This window comes from Ranitomeya variabilis, chromosome 8, assembly GCF_051348905.1.
Source record: "Ranitomeya variabilis isolate aRanVar5 chromosome 8, aRanVar5.hap1, whole genome shotgun sequence".
NCBI classification, from domain to species: Eukaryota; Metazoa; Chordata; class Amphibia; order Anura; family Dendrobatidae; genus Ranitomeya; species Ranitomeya variabilis.
In genome coordinates, this window is record NC_135239.1 from 66,934,647 (window position 1) to 66,947,243 (window position 12,597).

The 12,597-nt window shown below is 42.4% G+C and overlaps 1 protein-coding gene across 2 annotated transcripts in view; it reads left to right on the forward strand.

Annotated features, from left to right (window-relative positions):
* Nucleotides 1-12,597, forward strand: part of LOC143787567 (flavin-containing monooxygenase 3-like) — a 201,938-nt gene that overhangs the window by 127,613 nt on the left and 61,728 nt on the right. For both annotated transcript variants that reach the window (XM_077276427.1, XM_077276428.1), the window contains exon 4: nucleotides 3,178-3,340. In XM_077276427.1, the coding sequence (XP_077132542.1) occupies nucleotides 3,178-3,340 (163 nt within the window). The remainder of the gene's footprint in view (nucleotides 1-3,177; nucleotides 3,341-12,597) is intronic.

A 12,597-nucleotide genomic window follows, 5' to 3' on the forward strand; every position in this document is an offset into this window, starting at 1 on the left:
GTGGTTAGGGCCTACTAACGGCTTCTGCCCCTCCCTGGTGTTGCCCTCAACTAAATAAAGCTGAGCTTCAACCTTCTGCTCCAAATTACCATTTTGAAAAATGCAATAGGCTTTTCAGGCCTACAAAAGGTGTCTGTCTGTGTGCCCCTCCCTGGTGTTGTCCTCAACTAAATAAAGCTGAGCTTCAACCTTCCGGCTCTCATTATGTGGTTTTAAAAAAAAAAATGGTGGTTAGGGCCTACTAACGGCTTCTGCCCCTCCCTGGTGTTGTCCTCAACTAAATAAAGCTGAGCTTCAACCTTCCGGCTCTCATTATGTGGTTTTAAAAAAAAAAATGGTGGTTAGGGCCTACTAACGGCTTCTGCCCCTCCCTGGTGTTGTCCTCAACTAAATAAAGCTGAGCTTCAACCTTCCGGCTCTCATTATGTGGTTTTAAAAAAAAAATGGTGGTTAGGGCCTACTAACGGCTTCTGCCCCTCCCTGGTGTTGCCCTCAACTAAATAAAGCTGAGCTTCAACCTTCTGCTCCAAATTACCATTTTGAAAAATGCAATAGGCTTTTCAGGCCTACTAAAGGTGTCTGTCTGTGTGCCCCTCCCTGGTGTTGTCCTCAACTAAATAAAGCTGAGCTTCAACCTTCCGGCTCTCATTATGTGGTTTAAAAAAAAAAAATGGTGGTTAGGGCCTACTAACGGCTTCTGCCCCTCCCTGGTGTTGTCCTCAACTAAATAAAGCTGAGCTTCAACCTTCCGGCTCTCATTATGTGGTTTTAAAAAAAAAATGGTGGTTAGGGCCTACTAACGGCTTCTGCCCCTCCCTGGTGTTGCCCTCAACTAAATAAAGCTGAGCTTCAACCTTCTGCTCCAAATTACCATTTTGAAAAATGCAATAGGCTTTTCAGGCCTACAAAAGGTGTCTGTCTGTGTGCCCCTCCCTGGTGTTGTCCTCAACTAAATAAAGCTGAGCTTCAACCTTCCGGCTCTCATTATGTGGTTTTAAAAAAAAAAATGGTGGTTAGGGCCTACTAACGGCTTCTGCCCCTCCCTGGTGTTGTCCTCAACTAAATAAAGCTGAGCTTCAACCTTCCGGCTCTCATTATGTGGTTTTAAAAAAAAAAATGGTGGTTAGGGCCTACTAACGGCTTCTGCCCCTCCCTGGTGTTGTCCTCAACTAAATAAAGCTGAGCTTCAACCTTCCGGCTCTCATTATGTGGTTTTAAAAAAAAAATGGTGGTTAGGGCCTACTAACGGCTTCTGCCCCTCCCTGGTGTTGCCCTCAACTAAATAAAGCTGAGCTTCAACCTTCTGCTCCAAATTACCATTTTGAAAAATGCAATAGGCTTTTCAGGCCTACTAAAGGTGTCTGTCTGTGTGCCCCTCCCTGGTGTTGTCCTCAACTAAATAAAGCTGAGCTTCAACCTTCCGGCTCTCATTATGTGGTTTAAAAAAAAAAAATGGTGGTTAGGGCCTACTAACGGCTTCTGCCCCTCCCTGGTGTTGCCCTCAAGTAAATAAAGCTGAGCTTCAACCTTCTGCTCCAAATTACCATTTTAAAAAATGCAATAGGCTTTTCCGGCCTACTAAAGGTGTCTGCCCCTCCCTGGTGTTGTCCTCAACTGAACAAAGCTGAGCTTCCACATTCTGGCTTTCGCCCTATACTATCAGATATTAAACTGCATTTGGCCTACTAGTGTGGTTAGGCCCTTGAAACAGTGTCTGCTGCTCTTGGGTTTGCTACTCCACTGAACAAAGCAATGCCGCCTGTTTAGTCCTGTTACCAATTTTGAACTGCATGTAGCCTACTTTATTCTTTGGCCCTATATCTGTTTCCTCCTCATCCTGCCCATTGCCCAGCCACTGCTAAATGAGTCTGCTGGTACATTGACCTAGACCACTACATTCCCCTTGTACTCTACACAGCCAGAATCTGTCCCTGCTGAAAGTAAGGTTCCCCTTCCCGCATGTTATACCACCTTACACAGGGACAAAGAGGAAGGTGCAGATGAAAGTGCAGGTTCCTTCATCAGGTGGGGGGGCATACTCGTTGGCGACGTCACTGGCACAGGGCCCCTCAGAGTACGCAAAAGTGTCGCTGCTGGTGGGAGGCGCCCCCGCCATGCAAACACACCGCCGTACTTTGAGGGGCCCTGTGCCAGTGGCAATGCGAACGAGTGGGCCCCCCCCCTGCTTGCTCAGGATCACAGCACTTGCAACTTTTAAATACTTACCTTTCCCTGCAACACCGCCGTGACGTAGTCCGCATTTCCTGGGCCCACGAAAAACTTGAGCCAGCCCTACTCCCCCCACAACTTTCACCCAATTCCCTATGCCCAACTATTATTATACAGTTAATTAAGATTGGCAAGCTTCAGAAACAAGAATGGATGTTTTTGGCATTAAAATGGGCACTGTAGGTGTTTTCCTGGCCTCCACTCACTGCCGACTATGCTTCCCCATTGACTTGCATTGGGTTTCGTGTTTCGGTCGATCCCCGACTTTTAGCGATAATCGGCCGACTGCACTCGACTCGACTCTGGACAAAATCGGGTTTCCCAAAACCCTACTCGATCTTAAAAAAATGAAAGTCGCTCAACCCTACTGCCCATTGTTCACCAAATAATGAGTGATAACCGAGTACATTCCCTCATCCCTACTAAGTAAGACTCTAGACCAAACAGAGAATACACAGAATGATACAGAGCAACTAGACAACACTCCTAAAATCAGTAAGAATATGAACATAGACAGACTGATACCTCACACACCAAATCACACCATCACATCTGGGTTTTATTTTTAGATTGTCTCTCACAGTTGAAGTGTACGTATGATAAAAATTTTAGTTCTCCGTTGTTTGTGGGTGGGAATACTTGCAAAATCGGCAGTGTATTGAATACTTATTTTCCCACTGTATACTATAAACATACTAGCTTTTTAGGCACTTTTTTCTGACAAACATTTATGAATCCTAATTGTATAAATATAAATTAAATAGAATTGTAATCTCTTATATAATATATTATTCAATAATTTAAGTTAGTAATTAAAATGAAAAAATTCAATATATAAGACTTCCTTTAAATAAAACCCCAATGAAATCAACGATATAACAAAAACAAATTAATAAATTACATTTAAAGCATTCTCCTAATATTACCTAATTTTTGCCTTAAATTTAGACAACCGTTTGCCGAGTAGAGAAGCATTCTGAGTTCTCAGTCACTGGTCAGTGGCTAGTTACTACAGAAAGCAATGGAGAAAAGAAGACGGATATATTTGATGCAGTTATGGTTTGCACTGGTCAGCATGAACAGCCTGTGGTACCTTTGAATACTTTTCCAGGTAGTTATAAAGTATGATTTTTTCATTTTTTTATTTTATCTAATTTCTACATAATTTAGAATGTTGTAATGAAGATACAATTGTATTTTATCTAATTCCATATAAATTCTACATAACGTATCCACTTTAGGTAACTTTAGAAAACAATACTTTTGTCTGACTATCTAACAATATATCTACAAACCAAAGAGTACAGCTATAGATAGGGATGTACTAATCGCTGTCCCATCCTCTGCCATGATTGGGCCCATACACTCCCTGACAGAAGTTATGTCGCTTATCCAGGTTATGTAAATAAAAGCTTATAACCTGACGTTAAATTCATCCATTGGTTGTATAAGTTATTCTTTTGAAAGCTGAAACCCTCCTAAATGTGGTTTAGGTTAAGAAAATAAATTGGCATCAATGCAGAAATATTGATCAGTTAATGGACACAGAATGGTCAGATTTTGGTAAGACAAAAGTTTTGTTGCCTACAGAAAGTAATATGATATTCAAACAAATAATTAACTTAAAATACAAATATATGTTGCATAACATTGGTGAATGAAGTTGTGGTGCTATTAGAGTCATATTTAATATTTTGAGTGACTTCCATGAGCTTGAAGGACTGCATCCATTCGGTTCAACAATGATTCATACAATTTATTAACGAAGTCATCAGGAATAGCAAAGAATGCAGTCTTACATGCCTCCCAGAGTTCATCTAGATTCTTTGATTTTGTCTTCCATGCTTCCTCTTTCATTTTACCCCAAACATGCTCAATGATGTTCATGTCTGGTGACTGGGCTGGCCAGTCCTTGAGCACCTTGATCTTTTTTGCCTGGAGGAACTTTGGTGTAGAGATGGATGTATTTATCAGCAATTTCTCATTTTTTCAACATCTACAAAACCAAATTTTTTATAGACATCACATGTGAAGTCATTTTGAAAAACTTATGTGACAGAAAATGCCTAAAAGTGACACCCCTCAAGGTACTCAAAACGGCATTCAAGAAGTTTATTAATCCATTAGGTGCTTCACAGGAATTAAAGCAATGTAGAAGAAAAAATACTTTTTCACAGAGGTAACTGGAACAAACTGAGTCCAAAATTGTTGCGAAATTTCTCTTGAGTATGCTTATACCCCATATGTTGTGGAAAAGTACTATTTGGGCGCACGGCAAGGCTCGGAAAGGAAAGAGTACCATTTTACTTTTGAAACTCAAAATGAGCTGAAATAGATAATGAACATCATGCTGCGTTTGCAAAGCCCTTGATGTTCCTTGATGGCTTGGTTTTATAATTAGATCCTCAGACCTGTTGCTCCATGGTCAGCTCCCCTATCTGCTTAGCTATTACCTTTTCTTTCCAGTCCAAATGCTGATGGTTGATAGTTCTAATTTTCCCCTTACTTTGTTTGCTCTTCTCCAGATGTTTTCCATTTTCCTGTTTTAGTCTGTCCTATTATATTCTGAATTGGGTTTTATATGTTCACCCTTCACTGTACTTCCTTGCTAGCTATACCTCTAGGTGGTCTTGGGTTTAGGATTTCTAGCCATTCAGCTAAGGGGTTTACTTTGCATGGCAAACCCCACTTGAATTCCTACAGTTAATCTGTTTGCTTTCTTTCACAGTTCCTCTTACTTTCAACTCTTTAGGTTTCTGGGAGATTATACTTGTTCCATTTACTCATGTCTCTCCTTAGCTTTCACTCTCTACTCTATGTGAATATGTTCTAATTTTTTCACTCTGAGTTTTTGTATCTTCTTGCACACTTTCCTCTCCTCTTGTTGACAGTGTGCGCTGAGACCCCATGTGTTGTTGTGAAAAACTACTGTGTAGGCACACTGCCAAGCTCCAAAAGGAAGAAGGAACATTTTTGAGCAGACATTGATGGAATGGTCTGTGGGCGCCATGTTGCATTTGAAGAGCCCCTGATCTTCATAAGTAATGGAAACTCCAACAAGTGACCCCATTTTGGAGACATTCCCCCAAAGAATTTATCTAGAGATGTGGTGAACACCTTGAACCCACAAGTACTTCACAGAGTTTTATAATGTGAGCCGTGGGAAAAAAAATTACAGTTTTCACCAATATATGTTGCTTTAGTCCAAATTTTTTCATTTTGACAAGGGTACAAAGAAGAAAAATAATAATACTATTTGTTATGCAATTTCTCCTGTTTATGTGAATACCCAATATATGGTCAAGAACTACTTTTAGGCACAGTACACAGCTTATTAGAAGGGAAGGAAAACCATATTATAGTACAGATATCGCTGTTATGGTTTATGGGTGCCATGTTACATTGGCAAAGCCCCTGAGTGGCCAGAACAGCAGAACCCTCCCATAAGTGACTGCATTTTATAAACTACATCCCTCAATGAATTCACCTAAGAGTGCAGTGATCATATTGACACCACAGGCGTGTCATAGAACCTTATACCATTTTGCGGTGAAGAAAAAATAATTACATTAGTTATTGCCGCAAAAAAATTTGCTATAGCCCCAAATTGTTCATTTTTACATGGGGAAATCAATAAAAATTGCACCAAAATTTGTCACTCAATTTCTGCTGAATGCGGCAATACCCCATATGTGGCTGTACAGTACTGCCTAGTCACACGACGAGACTATGGAGGGAGCGCTATTTGACTCTTTGAGCACAGATTTTCCTAGAATAGTTTGCGGACTCCACATATAGAGCCTCTAAGCACCAGAACAGAAGAAGTACCCCTCAAGTTACCCCATTTTGGAAATTAAACCCCTCTAGAAATTTAATTACAGGTATAGTGAAAAGCTTGACTCCATGGGTGTTTTACAGAAACAAACACCAATAGATGTTGCTGAGTGAAAATTGCAAGTCTGCCATTGTAGTACATTGTAGAGTCCAGTATGTTGTAGTGCCCATACATTGTGCCCAGCTTGTGCTTCTGGAGTCATGCAACCCATAAATTAAGCAGGCTTTCATTGCTACAAACAAGAGTGGGGACTTGTTTTTTGTGGATTTAGCTGAAACGTTTGTTGGGAAAACTTGACAGCGTTTTGGATCACGTTTATCCTTCTCTCTACGCTGAGCACTTACATGTGTTTCTATTTAATTGACATGATTCAGATGAAACCCCCGATGGATCCATTATAATGAGGCAGAAGCATTATATCTGGCATCTGTTCAGCAGTGTTCCTTTTTTCAGAGGCCCAAATCACAGATTTCAGCAATTTAAACGAAACCCGAGTGTAAGCTCTCAGTGTAGAGCTCAGGATAAATGTGAGCCAAGCCTTACTGCGATCTTTGGGAGGCAAAATAAACGGAACAACATCCGGTCAAGAATTGTTTGTATTTATTTTTTATGCCATTTTTCATGCTATATAAGTGATAAGGTGGTTTTTTTCTACGGGTCGGTGCGGTTACAGCTATACCAGACTCTTTTTTTTTGGTTTGGGTACTATCTATCTGTCACCGAAAAAAAAAAATGTTCTGGTTTTGTAAAAACAAGTTTTTGCATCGCCATATTTTTAGAGCTATAATTTTTGTATATTTCTGCAGACAGAGTCACGTGAGGGCTTGTTTTTTTGCGAGAAGAATCAGTTTTTATTGATATAATTTTCAGTTTTTTTCATCACTATAGTCAGAGCTATAACTATTTCTCGGCTGATGTAGCTGTATGGTGGCTTTCGTTTCAGGTGTAGATGATGCTGTCAGCTATACCATTTTTATTTTATATTCAACTTTTTATCACGTTTTATTCCACTTTTTTATCATCAGTGTGACAAAACATTTTTTGTCGCTTTTTTACGGTGTTCAATTAAGGGGTTTGATAGTGTGACAGTTTTATAGATCATGTAGTTTTGGACATGGCAATGCCAAATATGTGTACTTTGTTTATTTTTGTTTTACATAAATATGGATATTTATTGGTATTTTTTTATTTTTATATTCTTTATTTTGGAATTTGGGATTTTTTTTTATTAAAGTTTTACAATTGTTTTACTTTCATTTATTTTTTTTTTTACCTAGTGCATTCATTAGACATCAAACTTCCCTACCCTGATCTCTGATCTAGTATTCTGCAATGCTTTTGAATTACAGGGTATTTGATCAGTGAATCTCACACAGGCGGGAGGTGTGTCAGCTCCTGCCCTCAGCAAGAACTTACAGGACTGGATGACCCCTTGGCTATCTATTGGCCCAGCATCATCATGGAGACCATCAACAGCATGAATACAATCATGTTGTACTGTCTGAAGCAAAGAGGGAGCATCATACCAGGAAGTGGCCTAGGATGGAGAACAGTATACCAGGATGGAGGACATTACACCAGGAAGGGGCTTGGGGTAGGGGTCATTATACTAGGAAGGGGCCTAGGATGGGTTTTCATTATACCAGGAAGTGGCCCAGGATGGGGGGCATTATTACAGTAAGGGGGTCAGGAAAAATTACATTATTACAGGAAAGGGCACAGGATGGGGGACATTATAATTTCAAAGGTCTAGAATGAGAGACTTTATTACATGATGGGAACCACAATGGGGGATATTATTACAGGAAACAGCCAGGATGGGGCTCATCGTACTCTATTTACAACACTAGCTATAGATATGTGAAAACATTGAATATCTGCATTTTAAATCTAAAAATAAATTACAGCAGTAAGAAGAAATCCTTATAAAGCATCCAGCTGATTTCATGTACATTACCCACTTCACGACCTTGGACGTATCCATGTATCCAGGTCGTCATGGAGATTTTGCGCACATAGAAGCTGTGCGTAAGCGATGGCCGCTAGGTGTTCAGTTTATACGACAGTTGACACCAGACACTCACTGCTAGAAGTGGCACCTCACAACTCCTGCCAATTTAACCCTCTCAATAGCGATCACATCATTTAGAAAGCAGGCAGAGGGAAGGGCCGATCATTGCCATGATGACCCAATGTCACCAGAGCTAGCATGCTTGCTACACCATGCTGAGTGTAAATTAAGTAAAAAAAAAGTAAAACAAAAATTGTAAAAATACAGTACAGACCAAAAGTTTGGACACACTTTCTCATTTAAAGATTTTTCTGTATTTTCATGACTATGAAAATTGTACATTCACACTGAAGGCATCAAAACTATGAACTAACACATGTGGAATTATATACTTAACAAAAAAGTGTGATACAAATGAAAATATGTCTTATATTCTAGGTTCTTCAAAGTAGCCACCTTTTGCTTTCATGACTGCTTTGCACACTCTTGGCATTCTCTTGATGAGCTTCAAGAGGTAGTCACCGGGAATGGTCTTCCAACAATCTTGAAGGAGTTCCCAGAGATGCTTAGCACTTGTTGGCCCTTTTGCCTTCACTCTGCGGTCCAGCTCGCCCCAAACCATCTCGATTGTGTTCAGGACTGGTGACTGTGGAGGCCAGGTCATCTGGCGTATCACCCCATCATTCTCCTTCTTGGTCAAATAGCCCTTACACAGCTTGGAAGTGTGTTTGGGGTCATTGTCCTGTGGAAAAATAAATAATGGTCCAACTAAAAGCAGACCGGATGGAATAGCATGCTGCTGCAAGATGCTGTGGTAGCCATGCTGATTCAGCCTTCAATTTTGAATAAATCCCCAACAGTGTCACCAGCAAAGCACCCCCACACCATCATACCTCCTCCTCCATGCTTCACGGTGGGAAACAGGCATGTAGAGTCCATCCGTTCACCTTTTCTGCGTCGCACAAAGACACGGTGGTTGGAACCAAATATCTCAAATTTGGACTCATCAGACAAAAGCACAGATTTCCACTGGTCTAATGTCCATTCCTTGTGTTCTTTAGCCAAAACAAGTCTCTTCTGCTTGTTGCCTGTCTTTAACAGTGGTTTCCTAGCAGCTATTTTACCATGAAGGCCTGCTGCACAAAGTCTCCTCTTAACAGTTGTTGTACAGATGTGTCTGCTGCTAGAACTCTGTGTGGCATTGACCTGGTCTCTAATCTGAGCTGCTGTTAACCTGCGATTTCTGAGGTTGGTGACTCGGATAAACTTATCCTGAGAAGCAGAGGTGACTCTTGGTCTTCCTTTTCTGGGGTGGTCCTCATGTGAGCCAGTTTCTTTGTAGCGCTTGATGGTTTTTGCTACTGCACTTGGATACACTTTCAAAGTTTTCCCAATTTTTCGAACTGACTGACCTTCATTTCTTAAAGTAATGATGGCCACTCGCTTTTCTTTACTTAGCTGCTTTTTTCTTGCCATAATACAAATTCTAACAGTCTATTCAGTAGGACTATCAACTGTGTGTCCACCAGACTTCTGCACAACACAACTGATGGTCCCAACACCATTTATAAGGCAAGAAATCCCACTTATTAACCCCTTCCCGACCCATGACGCCACGCAGGCGTCATGAAAGTCGGTGCCAATCCGACCCATGACACCAATGTGGCGTCATGATATGATTGTGTCCCTGCAGATCGGGTGAAAGGGTTAACTCTAATTTCACCCGATCTGCAGGAACAGGGGGAGTGGTGCTTCAGCCCAGGGGGGTGGCTTCACCCCCCCCGTGGCTATGATCGCTCTGATTGGCTGTTGAAAGTGAAACTGCCAATCAGAGCGATTCGTAATATTTCACCTAAAAAACTGGTGAAATATTACAATCCAGCCATGGCCGATGCTGCAACATCATCGGCCATGGCTGGAAACACTTATGTACCCCCCCACCACCACCGATCTCCTCCCCGGTCCTCCATCCGGTGCTCCGCTCCCCTCCGTCGTCCTGTCTGCTCCCCCGTCCTCCTGCCCGCTCCCCCGTGCTCCGATGCCACCCCCTGTCCTCCGATCCACCCCCCATGCTCAGATCCCTCCCCCCCACTCATACTTACCGGGCCTCCTGGTGTCCGTCCGTCTTCTCCATGGGCGCCGCCATCTTCCAAAATGGCGGGCGCATACGCAGTGCGCCCGCTGAATCTGCCAGCCGGCAGATTCGTTCCAGGTATAGTTTGATCACTGTGATATAACCTATCACAGTGATCAAAATAAAAAAATTGTAAATGACTCCCCCCCTTTATCACCCCCATAGGTAGGGACAATAATAAAAAAATATATATATTTTTTTTTCTTTTTCCACTAGGGTTAGGGTTAGAAGTAGGGTTAGGGGTAGGGTTAGGGGTAGGGTTAGGGCACGTGCACACAGTGCGGATTTGGCTGCGGATCCGCAGCGGATTGGCCGCGGATCCGCAGCGGATTGGCCGCGGATCCGCAGCGGATTGGCCGCGGATCCGCAGCGGATTGGCCGCTGCAAATTCGTAGCAGTTTTCCATCAGGTTTACAGTACCATGAACACCTATGGAAAACCAAATCCGCTGTGCCCATGGTGTGGAAAATTCCGTGCAGAAACGCTGCGTTGTATTTTCCGCAGCATGTCAATTCTTTGTGCGGATTCCGCAGCGTTTTACACCTGTTCCTCAATAGGAATCCGCAGGTGAAATCCGCACAAAAAAACACTGGAAATCTGTTGTGAACTCTGTTCTCGGACTCCCTCCTGTGGTTGTGAGTGGTACTGTGTGAGTTGTGTCTTTGGGCTCCCTCTGGTGGCTCTTTTGTCTTTCTGCGGGTCTGTGGCTGGGATCAGCTGCATCGTTACCTGCTAGACAGGTTTCCTATTTAACTCACCTGGACCTTCATTTTTTGCCTGCTGTCGATGTATTCAGTGCTGTTCTGATCTCTCCTGACTTCATTCGTTTTCAGTCTCTCCAAGAGAAGCTAAGTTTTTTTGCTTGTTCATTTTTGCTCATCTGTGTTCTATATGTTTCTCAGTATATGATGAGTTCTGTCCAGCTTGCTGGTAGTGCTGGGGTGAAGAGTTTCTCCCCTCACATCGTTAGTTGGTGTGGGGGTTCTTGCATTCTCTGCGTGGATATTTTTTGGATAGGGTTTTTTACTGACCGCACAGATTCTTGCTATCCTCTTTCTATTTAGTGATTAGTGGGCCTCCTTTGCTGAACCTGTTTTCATTTCTACGTTTGTGCCTTCTCCTTTACTCACCGTTTTTATTTGTGGGGGCTGTTCTAAACTTTGGGGTTATTTCTCTGAGGCAAGTGAGGCTTTTATTTCTCTTTAGGGGTAGCCAGTTTCTCAGGCTGTGAAGAGACGTCTAGGAATTTTAGGAACGTTCCACGGCTGCCTATAGTGTGTGCAGTTAGGATCAGGTTTGCGGTCAGTCTAGTTACCACATCCCCAGAGCTCGTCCTATGTTCTCTTACTTAGCTGGTCAGATTTGTGATCCTAAGCCACTAAGGATCATAACAGAAATCCACTGTAAATCCGCAGGTAAAACGCAGTGCCTTTTACCTGCAGATTTTTCAAAATTCGTGCGGAAAAATCTCACACGAATCCGCAACGTGGGCACATAGCCTTAGGGTTAGGGTTGGAATTAGGACTAGGGTTGGAAATAGGAATAAGACTAGGCTTGTGGTTAGGGTTACGGATAGGGTTAGGGGTGTGTTGGGGTTACAGTTGTGGTTAGGGTTGGGATTAGGGTTAGAGTTGGGATTAGGGTTAGGATTAGGGTTAGGATTAGGGTTACGGGTGTGTTGGGGTTAGGGTTGTGGTTAGGGGTGTGTTGGGGTTAGTGTTGTGATTAGGGTTATGGCTACAGTTGGGATTAGGGTTAGGGGTGTGTTGGGGTTAGTGTTGAAGTTAGAATTGAGGGGTTTCCACTGTTTAGGCACATCAGGGGTCTCCAAACGCAACATGGCGCCACCATTGATGCCAGCCAATCTTGCTTTCAAAAAGTCAAATGGTGCTCCCTCCCTTCCAAGCCCCGATGTGCGCCCAAACAATGGTTTACCCCCACATATGGGGTACCAGCGTACTCATAATTATTGAGGAAAGAACAATTATTTTTTATTTCCACGGCTCTGCGTTATAAACTTCTGTGAAGCACTTGGGGGTTGAAAGTGCTCACCACACATCTAGATAAGTTCCTTGGGGGGTCTAGTTTCCAAAATGGGGTCACTTGTGGGGTGTTTCTACCGTTTAGGCACATCAGGGGCTCTGCAAATGCAATGTGACGCCCGCAGACCATTCCATCAAAGTCTGCATTTCAAATGTCACTACTTCCCTTCCGAGCCCTGACGTGCGCCCAAACAGTGGTTTACCCCCACATATGGGTTATCATTGTACTCAGGACAAACTGGGCAACAAATATTGGGGTCCAATTTCTCCTGTTACCCTTGTGAAAATAAAAAATTGCTTGCTAAAACATCTTTTTTGAGGAAAGAAAAATGATTTTTTATTTTCA